Source organism: Sorex fumeus, unplaced genomic scaffold (genome assembly GCF_029834395.1).
Source record: "Sorex fumeus unplaced genomic scaffold, SorFum_2.1 ptg000063l, whole genome shotgun sequence".
Taxonomy (NCBI): Eukaryota; Metazoa; Chordata; class Mammalia; order Eulipotyphla; family Soricidae; genus Sorex; species Sorex fumeus.
Genome location: NW_026606120.1, coordinates 84,355,001 through 84,374,681, shown reverse-complemented (window position 1 = coordinate 84,374,681; position 19,681 = coordinate 84,355,001). Strand labels below are relative to the sequence as shown.

General features: G+C 41.3%; 1 protein-coding gene across 1 annotated transcript in view; it reads left to right on the top strand.

Moving 5' to 3' along the window:
• Nucleotides 1–19,681, top strand: part of ABCA9 (ATP binding cassette subfamily A member 9) — a 75,889-nt gene that overhangs the window by 49,623 nt on the left and 6,585 nt on the right. Inside the window, exons 25-33 of the mRNA XM_056127435.1 lie at nucleotides 1,997–2,116; nucleotides 7,321–7,389; nucleotides 7,884–7,975; nucleotides 10,522–10,642; nucleotides 11,776–11,893; nucleotides 13,073–13,164; nucleotides 16,569–16,729; nucleotides 17,584–17,659; nucleotides 17,731–17,825. Coding sequence (XP_055983410.1) covers nucleotides 1,997–2,116; nucleotides 7,321–7,389; nucleotides 7,884–7,975; nucleotides 10,522–10,642; nucleotides 11,776–11,893; nucleotides 13,073–13,164; nucleotides 16,569–16,729; nucleotides 17,584–17,659; nucleotides 17,731–17,825 — 944 coding nt within the window. The remainder of the gene's footprint in view (nucleotides 1–1,996; nucleotides 2,117–7,320; nucleotides 7,390–7,883; nucleotides 7,976–10,521; nucleotides 10,643–11,775; nucleotides 11,894–13,072; nucleotides 13,165–16,568; nucleotides 16,730–17,583; nucleotides 17,660–17,730; nucleotides 17,826–19,681) is intronic.

The window sequence follows — 19,681 nt, the reverse complement described above, 5'->3', positions numbered from 1 at the left end:
TAAAAATAGTAGATCAGCAGTTCCCACGGACTTGGGATAGGGTGGGAAAAGTCACAAAATGCTGGTCAGAGTTCATAAATTTTGTTATAAAAGAAATCAATTCTGGAGTAATTTACAACATGTGTTATCAATAAAGCATGAACTACTTAGACATTTTCAAAAGTCTTTACCACAGCAATAGCAAAAAATAATGATTTATGTAGAATAAAAATTGTTACCTAACTTTATTTTAGTAGTGCTTTGACATTCATACATGCATCAATTCATTGGGTTGCATACCTTTAACTTACAGAAAGTTACATGACAAACTGAAAACAAAACAAAAACTAGCTACTGTAGGATAAAATTAATTCAACCAAAAATATGTCAAAATGAAGAATTCATAACAATAAAAATTTTTGTAAAAGCACAATTAGAGACTACTGGATTCCATTAAACATGTATGAAGATGCCACCTTAGCATTAATCACAGCATATTGAATTAAAATTCTTACAAAATTTGCTTCATCTGGGCTGGAGTGATAGCACAGCAGTAGGGCGTTCGCCTTACAAGCGGCCAACATGGCCAACCCGAGTTTGATTTCTCCGCCCCTCTCGGAGAGCCTGGCAAGCTACGGAGAGTATTCGATATGCCAAACACAGTAACAACAAAGTCTCCAATGGAGACGTTACTGGGCCCGCTCGAGCAAATCGGCCATCAACGGGAGGGCCTTTACCTATACTTTTTACAAAATTTGCTTCATCTTGATAAAATCAAGCAAAACTTGAACAAGTTCTGAGAAAGACAATAAAAAGAGAAAATCATTCATTAATATATTTAGAAAAATCAAGGATAAAAAGAGTTCAAATGGAATATAAATGTAAAGAGTAATAATTTTAAAAAGAATCAAGTATGACTTTTTTCAGAATACAATGATAGTTTCATTTTAGCAGCTGTCAGGCCAAAGGAAGAAAAAGTTCATGAATAAGAAAAAATATATAATTCCTTAAAATTGCACAGATTTTCCCAGATGAATGCAATCTTTCTATGTCTATCCCTTTCTTTCTGAGTCATTTCGCTTAAACATGATACTTTCCATGTAGTACCACTTGTATGTAAATTTCGTGACTTCATCTTTTTTAACAGCTACATAGTACTCCATTGTATAAATGTACCAAAGTTTCTTTAACCAGTCATCTGTTTTAGATTCTCTAGTCCTATTTGGAAAGAATTACTCTTTAATTATGTGTTTTAAGTTGGGATACAGAAAGTTCTTACCACTCCTGTGCCTTGGCTCAGCACTGCATTGATGAAAGACATGATAGCAGTCTTGAGACTCACTTCATCTCGATACCGCCCTGTGCTTTTGTCTAAGTCATTGACTAACACCTGTCAAGAACACAAATATAACAAAGGACTCATCATTACTAATATTACACTCACTTTATTCATTGCTTTATCCTCATGTCTAAACAGAGTTACATTTATCCATGAAAAGTCACTGTTGTCCCTTAAGATGAAAAACCTCTACTTCAAAATTTGTGTATTGTATATATTTGCATATACATGATACAAAGTAAAAAAGACCATGCTTTGTTAAAAAAAATTGCACATATTTTAAAATATGTATGTATCTTCTAGGTGTGGTCCCCAAAACAAAACAAGAACAATATGTATGTGTGTATATTTATGAATACAGATGTATATATTAGTATTTATGTATATATAAAAAAAACTCTTTGTCAGAATCTGAAATTTAGCCAGAATTTCAGTTGATTTGTAATTACAGTGTGTTTGAAAAGTCCTGTATTACCTCAAAACCTTATATACGATCTACTATGAAACTGTGGCATTGTCTATACTTCAGAGAAACACTTGGATCCCTTTACTTGTGTGGAGAAAGAGATAGAAATAGAAAGTAAGAGCATTTGCCAGACAAATTCCAAATCCCCACCTTCATAGAAAACATTCCCCAAATATTACCATGCTAGTGAAACTATGCTGTTTTTATTTCAGGTCACCATCTTCTCAATAGTTGCTATTGATATAAATGAATTCAGATTTATAGGACTAGTTCTCTGCACCATATTGATACCACCCTTTACGTTGATTGGCTCTCTATTCATTTATTCTGAGGTAAGTAATTCCACTCCCCACTCCTAGAGTCAGAAGTGAAATGTAGGGACTGAAGTGATAGTACAGCAGGTAGGGCACTTGCCTTGCATGAGGCCAACCCAGGTTCGATTCCCAGCATCCCATATTGTTCCTGAGCACCACCAGGAGTAATTCCTGAGTGCAGAGCCAGGAGTAACCCCTGAGCATCTCCAGGTGTGACCAAAAAAAGAAAAAAAAAGTGAAATGTAGAACCTTTAGAGAGAGCCTTGAGTACTGTTATTTAGGGTGATATTAGTCACTAGCCATACAAATTTGAAGTCTTTGGAAATGATTTTGTTCTCATTAAAAGATCAAGCCAATAATTATGATCTCATTCAAAGTACTGAGTGGGTAGAGTCCTTGCCTTGCATACAACCACTTGGTTCCATCCCTGGCACCATATAGGGTACACTGAGCCCCTCTAGGAATGATCCCTGAGCACAGAGCCAAGAGTAATCCCTGATCATTACAGGGTGTGGCCCCCAAACAAACAAATAAAAATGATGATCTCAATCAATGGGAAGTTCTGACTTACTTATGAAAGCCCAAGTCTGCTACTCTATAAAGGTAAAGGTAAAGGTAAAGGCCCTCCCGTTGATTGTCAATTTGCTCGAGAGGGCCCCGTAACGTCTCCATTGGAGACTTTGTTGTTACTGTGTTTGGCATATCGAATACGTCACGGGGAGCTTGCCAGGCTCTGCCATGCGGGCGAGATACTCTCCATAGCTTGCCGGGCTCACTGCCTTCCAAGCTACTCTATAGTCATAGAATTTTCCAGTTCTCATCATAGTCATTATCCCAAGAGCATATGATTTATTGTGGAGTTGGTGCTACAATATCCTTTTATATTAGTTTCAGACATGATGGTTTATTTCCTAATAAACTCTTTGAGCTAGAGTCTGAAATTCAATGTGTGTGTGTGTGTGTGTGTGTGTGTGTGTGTGTGTGCGCGCGCACACGCATCTGTGTGTTGGAAGGGGAGGAGAGGGTTCTGAAAAGTTTGAACCTAAAGTTAAATATTTTAGATTCATCAACATGTGATATTTAAGGTCATGGAACTAGAGAATATAATCTACGGAGTAAGCACACTAAAAATGAAAAACGGGCCAAGGATTTGGTTTTGTGTAGCACTACCTCAAGACCTTGAAGAGAGAAAAACTCAGCAGAACAGTCTGAGAAGCAGATTATGAAGTGGGAGGGTAAAATGGGGGGGGGGGGACTCTTGTATAATGAAAATCTTTTCTGAGACATTCTCTTTATTTTATTCTACTGGAGGGGAGCATATCTAACTGTACTCAGGGCTTCCTTCTGGCTCTGAATTAAGAGATCACTCCTCCTGGTGCTTGGGGAATCATATGTAGTGCCTGGTTTTGAAGCTGGATTAGGCACATGAAAGACAAATGCCTTACATACTATACTATACTATCTCCACCACCCTGAGATGTCTCTTTAAACACTGAAAATAATGCTATGTAAGAACCTGTGCCAGGTGGCAATACAGAATGTGTCCAAAAGGAGTGGGCTATTCAACCTTCAAATGAGAGGTCAGTAAAAAAGAAGATAGAGAAGATGCCATTGTATTAGATTATATGGAAGTCTAATGGCATTCACAAGATAGAGTCTGTGTGTTGAAAGAGTGAGCACAAAAGTCTAGGAAGAGTGGGCCTGCAAGAGAATGTGAGGCAAGGAAGTAGGGAGATGGTGGAACATACATATTTCTAGAAGTTTAGTGGAAATGGGTACTCAGAAACGAAGGAGTAATGAATGAGAATAGATTTTTTTCACTCATGAGAATGAAAAATAGATTTTTTAATGAATGAGAATGAATGAAGGAATAATAAAGTATGTTTTTTTTTAAAAAAAAGGGAAATACTATGGTGAAAGGAGGAAAAATTTCTCTTGAGAAAAAAAATATGGAGTACCAAGAAATCAAGTCCTTGGATGGTATGATGTGCACATGCAAATGAATTACTTCTCAATAAAGCAGGAATATTCCACCTATTTACTAGGTGGAATCATCCTGTATACTAGGACGATAGCACTGTAGCACTGTCCTCCCATTGTTCATCAATTTGCTCAAGTTGGCACCAATAATGACAAGTCTCACAATGGAGATGTTACTGGTACTAGGATGATAACCCAAATAAATAAATGCAGAGGCAGAATGCAAAGACATCATTGAGTGGCCTTGAAGGCAAAACAATTTTTAAATGTCCTGATTTACTTGTGATTCTACTTTCTTAGAGAAAGAGGTGAAATTATCAACCGAGCATGAGGGAGCATGAGATGTTGAAGTTTTGAAGGTTGCAAAAAAGATTAAATGTCATTTCATACAATCATTTGAATCATCAGACAGGGAAAAAGGACACTTTGCCTGATTTATTTTCAATGACAGCAGCCTTGTTGAGTGTGTTTATATCCTAGTTTGTGACTCAGATACGTTCAGGTCAGGTGACAAGTTGAGTTCAATCAGAATTCAGATTTTGCAATGTGAATCTGATGAAAAACAAACACAGCATTTCTGTAGAAAGAGAGATTACAACAACAAGTCATATAGGTTAACAGGTCATATTCCCTCATGCTGTGATTGTAGGAATAAATAAAGTGTGTAGGGGAGTAGAGAGTACAAAGTGGTGGGGTTGAGGAGTTCAGTAGAAAGTGTTAGATTTCACCATCTACAAATTATGAAGATGAACACTAGAGTCCAGAAACTCAAATGGTAAGAGACAGACTCAAGGTCTGAAGTTGAGTGTGGATATGGTCCAGTTCATGGAAATGAGTTACTTTAGAGAACAAGATCATTCCAGGTGAAAACAAAACAAGCATTTTTTTTTGAATGGATGACTGTGGAAAGAAGAGATAAACTCCATCAATCGAAAGCTGCTCAAGAAAAAACGGGAGTAAAAATCGCTAAAGGAAAAACTGGGTTCTTCACTTAAGAGATAAAGGATGTTTCAAAAGATTTTCTAAATCGAATGAAAACCATGCACTTAGATGTATATGGGCATTTAATATAAATAATTACGGTGTTTTCTGCTCAAGAATGGGTAGAGCAAAGGACAGAATGTTGTGATGATCCCCAGGCTCTTGAGGAAGTAGAGAAAGAAGAGGAACAGATGCAGAAAGGTAAATTAGCCAAGGGCTTGGCGTAAGATTAATTTCCCCCTGAATTTAACAGGATCCTTCCAGAACCACCAAGATTCTCTAAGCAGTGTTGAGCCTCCTAACTCACAGTGTTACACAGGAAAGCAGGTGGGCGTATAGGGATGCACACGTCCCCAAGTGATGTGAGATGCAAGAAAGATGCACTGTACTGTCATATATTGGCTTTTACCTGATGTACAGGGGATAATCACATAGGATGTTTCAAGGTTATTTGATAGATGTTAAGTTTATCTTTCATGACCTTAGAAGATTCATGAATTTGTTGGAGTACACGGAGCTTAGGTTTATCAGATTGTACCCATCACAGTGCTCCCGAGTCACTCCCATTACTTTGTCTGTCTGTAACCTCTTCTATGCTCTCTTCCCCAACCAATTTGTAAGGTCTCATCCTGCTTAGACACTGAAGCTGTACTGTAAGTTATTATTGCCTTTCTCCTATCCTTATGTCTTTTGAGCAGTTTACTTTAATGCAGTGTCCTTTTGTATAGATACAGGAAGATAATTAGTTAATATGCTCCATAACTTAGGAATTGATTGGCTTTGAATATTATTCACTCCTGGGCATCTGCCTTCCCAACTTAAGCCTCAGTTGCCCTCACTTCCTAGCACCCCAAGGGCAGGGTCCCGACGTGGGACTGGATGGAACCAGGGCAAGCCGGTAAGTTATGTGCTACCCTGGCATCGCGATGGGCCAGGCCAAGGTGCCACGATTCTTAACTATAAGTTAAGAGGTTGATCATAGGCAAATGATGTCATGATCCAATAGTAACGACGAGACTAGGGCCCTGCTGCTAGGAATAGGAAAGATATCTGGCCCGAGCACTGCAGTCTGAGATCAAGATGACCCTAGGAGAGCAATTCTATAAGCTCAAAGTATTTCTTACTGTGTTCATACAAAATGATTAATATTATGTTGGTTGGACAAGGAGAGGAGAAACAGTCCTAGAAGCAGTTTCCTGTGTGTCCTGACTAGCTTGGATGAGACTGCTTTCTCCCCTTCAAACTGTCTTCAGTAAATGATTTCAGTATATTGAGACAGTTTCCCCTTTCTCTCAGAACCCTAACTGGTCTTACATATGCAGATCTCAGGTGGTAGCCAGAATTGATCTTTGGGATGTGGATTCCCAGCTCTAGCCAGGCTGGTCTTTGGGATGCAAATCAAGGTGCTTGCAGCTTGTGAAAGTGCTTGTGAAAGGTTTCAGCTTGACTTTGTATCTTCTTTCCGGAGGCCAGTATTACTGGCCTGAGGATGTAAGGAAACAATGTATAGTTTGCTGCCTCAATGTTCTTTCTGTAACTCCTTTTGATATCACTATATTGCGCCCTTTAGAGGTACTATGATTTATATAAGGGAGATTTCAGGGCTCTCTGGGGGGACACGTGCAACAGAGAACCTGGGAAGATGGGGCTGAGGACAGAAGCTGAGAGAACAAAGGCGCACGTGCTTGAGGATTCCTGAGGCCTCCATGACATACATCTCTTCCATGTAATAAACAGCCGCTAAGACCAACCAGCTTGGCCTCGTTTCCTTCCTTCGCCTGACCATCGCCATCGACCTCCCTGGAGTGGGGAAGCGGCCTGACCGCCGGCCTTTTTATTTTTTGTGTGTTTACACAACTGGCGTCCCTGGGTGAGCACGAACCACCAACCTTTCGGTTAACAGCCGAAGGCAGACGCCCAGGAGTGAATAATATTCAAAGCCAATCAACTCCTAAGTTACGGAGCATATTAATTAATTGTCTTCCTGTATCTATACAAAAGGACATTGCATTAAAGTAAACTGCTCAAAAGACATAAGGAGAGGAGAAAGGCAATAATAACTTACAGTACAGCTTCAGTGTCTAAGCAGGATGAGACCTTACAAAATGGGTGGGGAAGAGAGCATAGAAGAGGTTACAGACAGACAAAGTAATGGGAGGGACTCGGGAGCACTGTGATGGGTACAATCTGATATACCTAAGCTCCGTGTACTCCAACATCATTGCTGAAGCTTCTTCTGAACATACTTCTTTATCTTACAGATTTCTCCTGACTCTCTGGATTATTTAGGAGATTCAGAAGATGAAATTGTATTCCTCGCATTGCTAATTGTAAGGAAACATTTTCATTTACATATTCTCACAAGAAGGGGGACATTTGCATGCTTTGCTCCAGATTCAATACTTAATCTAGTCTTATAAAAGTTTGGTACTATAGTCATCTGAAGCAGCATACAATTTAAAATCCATATTGTTGTCTTTATAATAACCATTTGACTCTACATAGCATAAAAACTGCTAGTACCTTCTTACTAGTACTATTTTTTGGTCACGGTTTCTCTGAAGACCAGTGAAACTAACTCCATTTTTTAGAATAGTAAGTAGACTTCCACTGAATCTTGTAAAATGTGATCAAATTTTTCTTTATATATGATCAAGCTCAATATTGAAACTCAAATTTCAATATCAAAACTGTTGTTTTATGATGATGCTAACCTATGCTTGAATCTGTATTGAACTAACATTGATCTACAGTATGATATAAATTTCTAGGACACAGCACCATGATTCATCAACGCTAATTTTATTGTCTTTTTCTCCCCTAGCCTTATCTCCATTTTTTCATTTTCCTTTTTGTTCTACGATGCCTGGAAATGAACTTTAGGAAGAAATCAATGAGGAAGGACCCTGTGTTCAGGTGGAGAAAATTCAAATAGAATTTTATTTTTTGTTTTAATATTCATTGTTTAAAGACATTTTTAGTATACCTGATATAGCATAGTAAAAAAAGTACTATACAAGACTTTTAAAAGAACTGAGTGGTGTATAAATTTTCTGTGGTATTTTTATCAGCGTACAATCTACTAAGAGCAATCCCATTAGCACACGTGACAAACTGAATTTTGGTGAGTAAAATAGTACATATATATCTTATATATAGGTATACTTACCTATTTATCCATTTTTATAAAAGAAGTAAGATCATTGAAATAATGGGTAACAAAGACAGTAGAAACAAAGACCAGGAGACCTGGCCCATGATAGGAAGCTTACCCTAAAGGGGCAGGGGAAAGGCAATTTAAGACTGAAAAGAGATAAAGTGATATACATGATACCCATTCAGTAACAGTATTGCAAACCACAGTGCCTAAAAGGACAATGAGAGAGGAGAGAGAGAGAGAGAGAGAGAGAGAGAGAGAGAGAGAGAGAGAGAGAGAGATGTCTGCCATAGAGACAGGCTGTGGGGAGGGGGGATGGGCAGGAGGGAAACTGGGGACACTGGAGACAGGAAATGTGCACTGGTGAAAGGACATGTCCTGGAATATTGTGTCACTGAAACTCAATCAAGAACAACTTTTTAACTGTGTATCTCACGGTCACGGTCACGGTCCTTCCGTTGTTCATCGATTTGCTCAAGTGGGCCCAGTAAAGTCTCCATCATGAGATTGTTGTTACTGTGTTTGGCATATCGAATACGTCATGGGTAGCTTGCCAGGCTCTGCCGTGCAGGCGAGATACTCTCGGTAGCTTGCCGGGCTCTCTGAGAGGGGCGGAGAAATCGAACTCGGGTCGGCCATGTTGGCTGCTTGTAAGGCAAACACCCTACCACTGTGCTATCGCTCTAGCCCTAAAGGTAAATAAAAATAAATAAACAAAATAATGGGTAAGTCCTGATAAACTGTTGGGGTAGTTTAACCAGTTAGGGAAAAAATTGTATAAGAAAAAGGCTTATGTTGAAATGTTGAAATAAATAGCGTCTTCCCATAGACTTGGGAAGGCAACTGGACTGAACTTGAAGGTCTGCATTAGAAAATAATGTAAAAGAAAGGAGCCAAAGAGATAGTACACTGGGCAGGGTGCTAGCCTTGCATGTGGCAAACCTGGGTTCAATCCCTGGGACCCTATATGGTCCACTAAGCACTGCCAGGAGCGATCCTTGAGAGCAGAGCCAGAAGTAAGCCTTGAACACCTTCATGTGTGGCCCCAAAACAAAAATAAGTGAATAAATAATAATGTAAAATTAAAACAAAATTAAACATTGTAGAGTCTTGGAGTAGGGATGCTTTAGGAAGGTTTTGCAAATTAATTTAAAGGAAACAAAGACAGGTATTTTTAAAACTTTGCCTAAATCACCAAATAGGAATCAAAGGCAAATTTAATATTGATGGTAGAGCAGGAAAGATGAGACAGCAGGAAATCAACTGCTGCGGGTAATTTGGATGGCCTGCGGAAGAGAGAGAGGAAGCAGCAGCGATTAGATGTGGGGATTAGTAAGGGGATAGGTTAGTAAATGAGGGAAAGCGTAATTCTGCTTAATAAGTCCCAAGAAGACACAATGCTCAATTATTGGTGATTTATATCTTCTAGTTTTCCAGAGATACATCAGATGCATCAAAGGTACATCGCCGTATCTCTGGTTGAAATGTTTTTATCCATTGTCTTCCAAATTCCAAAGGAACTGTGTCAAAATCACATCTCCAATTTTCACTGTTCATACACTTTTCCCCCTAAGTCCCTTGACAGAGTAAGTGTACTCTTTTCTTATTTAAAAAACCTCAAGATCAAAGAGGAGATTTAAGCTTCAGGATGGTAAGGGAGTTGCATCATTTGATTTACCGATAGAAATTAGAATGTTGGAAAGACAGACTGCCCAGCACAGAAAAATGGATAATAGGTAGTATTACTGTATCGCTGTCATCCTGTTGTTCATCGATTTGCTCAAGCGGGGGGTGCCACTAACATCTCCATTCATCCCAGCCTTGAGATTTTAGCAGCCTCTTCTTACAAGTCCTTCCTAACGGTGCCGTTATTGGAGGCTCTTTCAGGGTTAGGGGAATGAGACCCATTATTGTTACTGTTTTTGGCATATTAAATATGCCAAGGGGAGCTTGCCAGGAGAATAGGTAGTCACTGTTACTGTCACTGTCCTCCCGTTGTTCATCCATTTGCTCGAGTGGGCCCAGTAACGTCTCCATTGGAGACTTCATTGTTACTGTGTTTGGCATATCGAACGCATCATGGGTAGCTTGCCAGGCTCTGCTGTGCAGGCGAGATACTCTCGGTAGCTTGCTGGGCTCTCCGAGAGATTCATGGTTATTCAATCTATTCAAAAATTCAGAGTAGTAGATAAAAGTTCTTATTTGTCTATTTATTTGTTTATTTTGGTACACATTTTCGCAAGAGAAGCCTGTTGTGAGCATGCTGTTTAGATTTTATTTTTTATTTATTTTGTTGCGATTTTAGAATTTCTCCAAGAGGCAATGATGTTTTTCCAAACCCAGATGAACTCGAAGGAGAAGATGAAGATGTTCAAACAGAAAGGGCAAGAACAGCAAATGCTGTGATCGTCCCAGATCTGGATGAGGTAAACTCAGTCATCTTGTCTGTGGATAAAGAAGGCACCATTCTGATCTTGACTGGGGAAAATTCCTTTGAGTTTCTTTTATACTTATAATTCACATAGATAGTTGATTCACACAGAGATACCAGAAAGGACACACAGACCCGCAGATCCATACACACAAACTTTTATTGTTCTCATTTATTGTTCAAGGTCAAATGGTCAGAGTCTGGGTTGACAAAATTAATCCATACACACCCTAAACAAGACTGTGATTTCTGTAGACTGACAAAACTCATGATTTAGAGGAGAGTTCTCAGAGGTATGGGGGCTCTGGTGGAAGTTCCTGGCCCTGCTGAGTTCTTCCTGGTTGGCTGGGATGATCCAAATTGTACTGGAGGGCTTGGTAAAGGCAGAAAAAACTCAATTTTAATAAGGTGCATGTGACAGGGCTACAGATGTGCCTGTCTTGCTTTTTCAGGCCAGGGCCAGAAAAGGGGGTTTTATATCCTAAACCAAAGGGAGCTAAGTGGATGGCGGACTCTGAGGAGACAGGAGGGGGCTTTACGTGACCAGGAGGGGATGACTTCATCTTTGCTCTGAAGCAACACTAGGGTTCTCAGAAAGAACCTGTTTACAGACATTCTGACATCTTGAAGATAATCCTCCAAACTACATTCTTCCAGGTCATCAAGGGGGGGCAGGAGCTTCAGTTAGAGGAAGGTGGAAAGAGGGACAAGCGAAGAGACCCTCCTTAGCGTCTAGTCTGTGCCTTCACTGGTCCCAGCTGAAAGTGAACTGCATGCCAAGTCCTCACTTTGAGGAAACCAAATCTGAGAATCTTGGGGTGATCTATAGACACAGCTGTTTGTGCATGTGCATATGTATGTGCACCCGTGCATGTATGCGTATGTTTACGTGTGTGTGTTGCAAGTCTCTCGACTTGTGGGATGTCTACATTCCTGTTTTATGTAGGTCAGGCAAACATTCCTTCCCTGCAGAAATACAAATTGGGGATATGCCTGAAAATGAAAATTTCCAGGTAAAAGACCGGTTTGATTCAACTTTTCAAGAGGGGGAAGTCCACTCATAGAAAGTAGAGAGCACTTATTTATCTTGAACCAAAATAAAGTCTTGTTATTTACCTACTTTTACAGAAACCAGTCATCATTGCCAGCTGTCTACGGAAGGAATACGCAGGCAAAAAGAAAACCTGCTTGGCCAAGAGGAAGAAAAAAGTGGCCATCAGAAATGTCTCTTTCTGTGTGAAAAAAGGTTGGAAACAGTGGTTCTTGTAGAAGAGCAATCTTGAGACCTGAAGATAAAAGCTTTTAAAGGGAATAACAACATCTGAATATGGGGTCATTAATGGATAACTATGAAAGGCCACCAATTCATCATTAGGCTAATGCTGACCCATGCAGTTCAAAAGCCTCAGTTATAATTATGACAATGTCTTTCTTAGGAAGACAGTATTTTTCTGCTCTATTGAAAATAAAAAACAAAAAGAAGGATAGCAAAATAAGGCAGACCACCCACTCGTTCCATTAAGAAGAATGACACCACTTTGGGGTGGGATTTGGGTGTGACAACTGGTGGTGCCCAGGGCTTACCTGTATTTATCCCTGCTCTATACTCAGAGTTTACCTTAAGCTCTGTACTAAGAACTTAATCCAGGCTCTGTGTTCAGGGATCAATCTTAATGGTGCTCAAGGGATCATAAGCAGTGCCAGGAATCAAACTAGGATTGGCCACCTGCAAGGCCTGTATTATTTCTCCAGGGCCTATTTTTAAATAATGAAATTAATTTCACAGCAGATAATGCTATACACTGAAATAGAGAAGGCACATTTCCTTCCTAACAAGTAACACATTGGCAAAACACACTGTAGCACTATAGCACTGTCCTCCCGTTGTTTATGGATTTGCTCGAGTGGGCCTGGTAATGTCTCCATTGTGAGACTTGTTACTGTTTTTGGCATATCAAATACACCATGGATAGCTAGCTTGCCAGGCTTTGCCATGCGGGCGAGATACTCTCAGTAGCTTGCTGGGCTCTCCGAGAGAGGTGGAGGAATCAAACCCAGGTCGGCTGCATGCAAGGCAAATACCCTACTTGCTGTGCTATCGCTTGAGCCTGAGTGAAACACAGCAGAATAAAGGTTTGTTTTAATTTCTAGCAGAACCTCTTAGTAACTACACAACCCTTAACAAGCAGTTTTTCCTCTTTGGGCACCTGTAAAATGAAGCTAGTGTAACACTAAGGGCTGTGAGTGTATGTGTGAGTGTGTATATGTGTGTATGTGGATTTGTGGATGTAAAGAATAAATAAAATAATATTTGGGTTGCTTTTGACCATAAGATAGTCTTCAAATCATGTTTTAATTTACTTTTAATTATGTGAGGTTATAATTGTTACATATATGTAATATATAGCCTACCTATTTTTTTTAGGTGAAGTGGTCGGTCTTCTAGGACACAATGGAGCTGGTAAAAGCACAACTATTAAGATGATAACAGGAGCCACAAAACCAACTGCAGGGCAGGTGAGTAAAATGAAATATATGGTCATTCAACTTTATCTAGAACAGGTTATAATGAACCTTAACAGCAATATTAGTACTACCTAGATGAGTCTTTCTTTTGAGTCAATGTGATTTCTGCTGTGAATTGAGAAAATCAGTTAAAAGTTTCTCTCTTTAATCCCAAAAGTCGGTGCTGATAGAGCTATCTCTACTAAAATGAAAAATAAAGACCTTGAAATAAAATTTTCTTAAAAAATCTATTTTTTATGCAATCAGAAATTATTGCCTTATAGGTATATAGGTATTGTGAGATATAGGTATTGTGAGATATAGGTATTGTGAGAACTTGCTACCTGGAATGATAACCAAAGATACTGTTGTCAGAATAATGACACGTCTACTTGTGTGATCTCAGCAGATCTTCATCCTTAATAATTCTATCTGCATACTATCATTAAATAATATTCCTGAAAGTTCCATTAACAAGTAAAACCCAAGTACTGTTTTTTTATTTTGTTTTACATAGGAGAAGGGAGTAATTTTAGTTTTAATGGAATTTTTTAATTCATTAAATTTTGAGGAGACAATGGTGGAGGGAAGGTCACACTGGTGGTGGGATTGGTAACAGATGCATCATGAACAAAATTTTTTCTAAACCATGGTATTTAAAAACAAACAAACAAACAAACAAACAAACACTGTCCTCCCATTGTTCATCGATTTGCTCTAGCGGGCCCAATAACATCTCCATTTTGAGACTTGTTGTTACTGTGTTTGGCATATTGAATACATCATGGGTAGCTTGCCAGACTTTGCTGTGCGGGCGAGATACTCTTGGTAGCTTGCCGGGTTCTTCAAGAGGGGTGGAGGAATCGAACCCGGCTCAGCTGGGCTGTCTGCACGCAAGGCAAACTCCCTACCACTGTGCTATTGCTTCAGCCCATGGTGTTTAAATCAAGTGAAGAAACGTTTTAATAAAAATTCATTTTTTTCTTTAAAACTTAAAAAGAAATCTAGTCACTGATTTCCAATAGTGTAATGTTTCAGGAGTAAAATGTTGCTACACCAGACCCACCATGAGAATTTGTGACCTTCCATCACTGTCTCTAGGTCCCCTCCCACTCACCCCCCTCAGCTCAATACTTCCACACACACACTCCACCTTAGTAACCTCAGTTCTGTAGACAAACTCTCAGTCCCTGTTGCTACTGGCCATTGTTTAATTCCTTACTATACTTCTCTTGAGAGCAGTCAGTATTTGTTCTCCCTTTGACTCACTTTGTTCATCATGATTCCCTCCAATTCATCCACATATCAGCACATGGTAGAATTTAATCTTCTCTTCTAGCTGAGTAGTGTAAGTCAGGAGGTTTTTCTCTAACCAGCAGACACACAAGAGCAATTATTGAATCATTATTAGCACAGTCCCTGATCCAGTGGACATGATATGGTCTGGTCAGTAGCAGCAGATCCATGGAACAACAGAGAGCATCATTACAGACTCCTGAAAGTTCCTGAAACAGAACTGCGATGCTGAGTCAGGAGTTAAAGATCAAGGAGCTATGCAAACCATGGGTTGAATTAAAAAGGGAATCGTTAATTGAATCTTTCTTTATATTCCAGAGCAGAAAAGGAGAGTAGTAAGTATTGTATGTGTAAGTATTGTATGTGCTGTATGTGTAGGTTGAGTTGAATAAAAAAAAAAATTGCACCAAGATCCAAAGGAGCATAGATTTGAATGGAGAGAGGTTATTGACTCTAGGAAGAAAGGAGGGAGATTTCAGGGAGGCAGATAGTACCATGGTCCTGGCTGCTCCAGGATTTCTTAAACTGTCTTTCCATTTCCATTTCTGCCTCCCTTAGGACTCAGAACAATTCTTAAAATAGTAATGCATGGTGGACAAATTGATAGCCCTGGACTTATTGCTTGTCCCACATTTTGCTAGAGCCATGAGGGAAGATCTGGTCATCAGAGCTCAGCCTACCCTTTCCCATCTCCTCCCTCCCCACACTGGCCTTTGCTGATCACCTGCTGCTTGGTCTTGGTGACTGTACTTCCTGTGGCTCAAATACTCTTCCCTCCATCTTCCTATGCTTGGTTTTCTCCTTCTTGTCACCTTAAACTGGTCATCCCCAGAGTTTTAACCCCAACCATACCAGAGGCTAAAAGGGATCACTCCTTTTCTTCTTTTGGGGAAGGGCGTGTGGGGAACGCCCTTCCAAGAAGTATCCAAGGACCTGAAACACTTGTCTTCAAAGATACTTGGTCTGGTTGGAAGGACCTGATGTTTCAGTGCTCAGGCATCAATTCTGGGCTGCTCTGGCCCAGGGGTGCTGAGGTCTACCAAGGCCACACACTTGGGGGACCAAGTGTCTGATACTGGGCTCAAATTCTTTTGCTTGCCAGGCATTCATTTTAGCCCTTTGAATGCACAAGTCCTATGGCCCAGGCTTTTATTTTAATCTGAAAGCTGTCATCTCTTTTGGTTTTTAGCACACCTCTTTCCTTGAAAGCATTAAATTGGGCATAAACAATCCATCCATTTGGGTGTTTGTTCACTTACTCTGTTTCTCTCTAGTTTTCATGTCTCATGAGGCTTGGGATTTGTTCTCTTCTCCTTTGTACTGGGGAAATACAACACTGGGATCTGGAGTAGGTAGGGCACTTGCCTATGCAGGTTGGCATGCAGACAACCTGGGTTCAATCCCCAGCAGCCCATAAAGTCCCTAGGGCCTGCTAGGAGTGCTAACTGAGAGCAGAGACAGGAGTAAGCCCTGAGCATCACCAGGAATGGCCCACTTCCTTTCACATACTTACCCATTTCTATGTTTCTGGTATAAAGGTTTTTGTTACCTGAGTTGAGAACTTCTCAAGCTTTGCACTGGTAACAAAGTTACTCTCAATGTGAAGATCTTTCTGTGTATTATAGGAAAGAATGCATGGTCCTTGACCAATTCTCTGCTATCACCATGTATGACTACCCGAATTGTCACTTGTCCTCTGGGAGCAAGGTGACTCCAGAGAACCATGGTCTTATTAATTTCCTCAACAATGTTGTGAGAGAATCTGTGCTTTTGAAACTCTCTTAACATTGGTGAGACAAAAATCCTTTTTACAAATCTAACCTATTGACTGCATCAATGGCTGAAGGCCAACAAGGGACAACCAAAGACAACTGTAAATACAGCCACAGTGAAAGGCTAGTAATGAAGGCCCTAACATAGAGTAATTGGCAACGTCAATGTGGAAGACGACCAGTGAGTCTAAATTTATGATCCTCTTCTTCCCAGAGCTCAGGGATCACTGTTAACTTCTGGGCACTGGGCATCTCCTGGGTAAGAGGAGGAATTCCCTGGAGTAAACCTGCCCTGTGCTCACAGACACACCATTCTGGATGGCTTGTGAGAATGAATTTCTTGTGCAGGTGATTTTGAAAGGGAGTAGTGGAGAGACCCCCCTGGAGTTCCTGGGGTACTGCCCTCAGGAGAATGTGCTGTGGCCTAATTTGACTGTGAAGGAGCACCTGGAGGTATTTGCTGCAGTGAAGGGTCTGAGCAAAGGGGATGCAGCCGTCACCATCCCAAGGTAAGGGGGCCCCTCCCCTCCCCCTCCCCCATCCCGCCCCATCATTCCATCCAGCCTGGGAAAAGGAGGGTTTCACGGGTCATGAGGACTGGGAAAAGACTCAGTCCCCTGGACCCCCAGAAGGGAACACTGCCCTCTCTCTAGGACAAAACATTCATTTGTGACTCAGGTGCATGGAACATATTGCAACATGAGCTGTTATCAAAGGATCCTAAACAGTTTTCACCAGACACTAACCCCCAAACACCTCTAAGGTACCGAAATGTTATCGGGTATATCCCTTTACCTACTATATGACTGAAACATAATCATGAACAGCTTTGTAAGGGTCTATCTCACAGTGATTCAATAACAAAATTTTGAATAAAAAGATTTTCAAGAGTTTAAAAAAAACCTCTAAGAAAGAATTTGTGGGGTCAGAGCATTAGTAGAGTGGGTAGGGTGCTTGGTTTGCATGTAAAGCATGCATAACCCAGCTGACCCGGGTTAGATCCCTGGCATCCCAGGCATCCCATGGTTCCCAGAGCCCTACGAGGAATGATTCTAGAGTTACCCCTGAGAACTGCCAAGTGGGGCCCAAAAAATGAAAAGAAATAAAAGTTCTGCTGGGGCTGGAGTGATAGTAGAGTGGGTAGGGTATTTGCCTTGCATGTGACCGCCTGGGTTCAATCCTTGGCATCCCATATGGTTCCCCAGCACTGCCAGGAGTGATTCCTGAGTGCAGAGTCAGGAGTAATCCCTACCCGGGTGTGACCCAAAAAGAAAAATAAATCTACTCGAAAGATGTTTGTCTGCCATGTGTATTCTATGATGCTCCAATCCTGTGCCAGACCCACTCTCTCTTTGTCCTTCAGGTTGGTGGATGCACTCAAGCTGCAGGACCAGCTGAAGCTTCCCGTGAAGTCCCTGTCAGAGGGAATCAAGAGGAAGGTAGGGGCGGGACTCAAGGCTCCTCTGCGAGGCTCTGCAGAATGTTCCTGATGCTGTTCCTCTCTTTTCAGCTGTGCTTCACGCTGAGCATCTTGGGAAGCCCGTCCGTGGTGCTTCTGGATGAGCCATCCACGGGCATGGACCCCGAGGGGCAGCTGCAAATGTGGTGAGGAGATTTCCCAAGAAGCCCTAAGGGAATGTATTAGTACTGGAAGAGCTGACTTTCAACATGGTCATTTACTAGCTGACCTTTTTTTTTTTTTTTTTTTTTTTTTTTTTTTTTTATTGAATCACTGTGGGAAAGGTTACAAAGCTTTCAGGTTTATGTCTCAGTCATGCAAATATCAAACACATTTCCCTTTACCAATACTTATTTTTTACCATGAAGAACCCCAATAAAACCCCACCCCCCACCCCTCCCCGTCCCTGTGAGGCAGATGAATTCTAGTTAACACTCTATCTGCTTTGATTAGATTCATTGTTTCAATAAAAGATTCACCACTATTATTTAGAGTTTACCCCCCCCCCAAATCAGACATGCTGAAAAAGCATTGTGAAGTGATTTGCTTTCTACAGCTGGGTTCAAGAATTAAATGTTGGTTTTGGATTTCTGCTATTTTACCTATTGACCCTGGAAGTATTTCTACTGAAAGTCAGATAGTTAAGAAATTGGTTTCTGTGTTCTGGAGTCGTGGCCGTGCTGGAGAGCCGCTCGTGGGGGGCAACCGGTGGCCTCGGTAGGGCGTGAAGGGCGGAGCGAAACGCCCCCCTTCCCATGAGATTTTAGTCGCCCCCACACTCCCGGCTCATACCTGCTGTCCACAAGGCTCCCATGTGGCCGCCATCTTTCTTTCCAGAGAGGAGAGGGCGAATGGGGCAACACCCTTTCCCCTCCGGCAGACTTGATGGGCTGGATCAACGCATAGTCCGTTCACTTTTCTGCTCCAAGCTGCTGGGTTCTGTATTAAGTCCTTGTGCTTCTGGGACCATGGCCGTGCTTTCATGAGGTCATTTGTGTGGAAAGGGAGAGACCTCTGCGTTACGGGGACAGCAGTGTGAAAGAGGAAAAGTCTAATCAGGACTTGCTTTCAGTAAGGAGAAAAAGATTCAAGCAGCCTAGAAGAGGTTCCCTTCATCTTGGGAGTGTGCCGGTCCATCTTCATGCCCTACCAAATCAGTCTGTTATTGTTTCCACTGGCACTCAACCAAGCCCCAGGATGCGACAGAGGTATATTAGCCACAAACAGGAGACTGGGGATGGTAAACCCACTTCCCAGAGCCTCCTCCTGCGTGTTCTAGCACTCCAAGGAGCTTATAGAGGGAAAGAACAAGGAAGTTGATTTTTAGAAAGAGCACATCAGTGGGTGACAAGGTGGTGAATACCTCCCATGGCCGTGGCCTGGTTCTAAAGAACAGTTTCTTTGGGCTGGGGGCTTGCTGTCTTCCTGACTGGGATTTTCCAGGAGAGAGAAGAGGATTCAAGATGTTGGCCAACTCAACCCATGCTTGGCCGCCTGCCTCTTCCCAGAATTCTCATTCTGAGTCTGCCTCTGAACTCCCGTGAAATAGGGGGTTGGATTTGCAGCCTATCTGCAATATCAACTGACACACAATTCTGATGAATGGGGTGAGAAAATATCTCAAGTCTTCAATGTTTTCTACATCCTAGAAAATTTGGAAAAATGTACTTTAGGGCAGAGTCATGACTGGCCTGATTTTTTATTTTTCTTTTTTTTGCTGTTTTGGTCGGGCTGGAGTAATAGCACGGAGGATAGGGCATTTGCATTGCATGTGGTAGACCTGGCTGACCCAGGTTCAATTCCTCCACCCCTCTCAGAGAGCCAGGCAAGCTACCGAGAGTATCTCACCCGAATGGCAAAGCCTGGCAAGCTACCCGTGACGTATTCGATATGCCAAACACAGTAACAACAAGTCTCACAATGGAGACATTACTGGGCCCGCTCGATCAAATTGATGAACAACGGGAGGACAGTGCTACGATGCTACAATGCTACAGTGCTG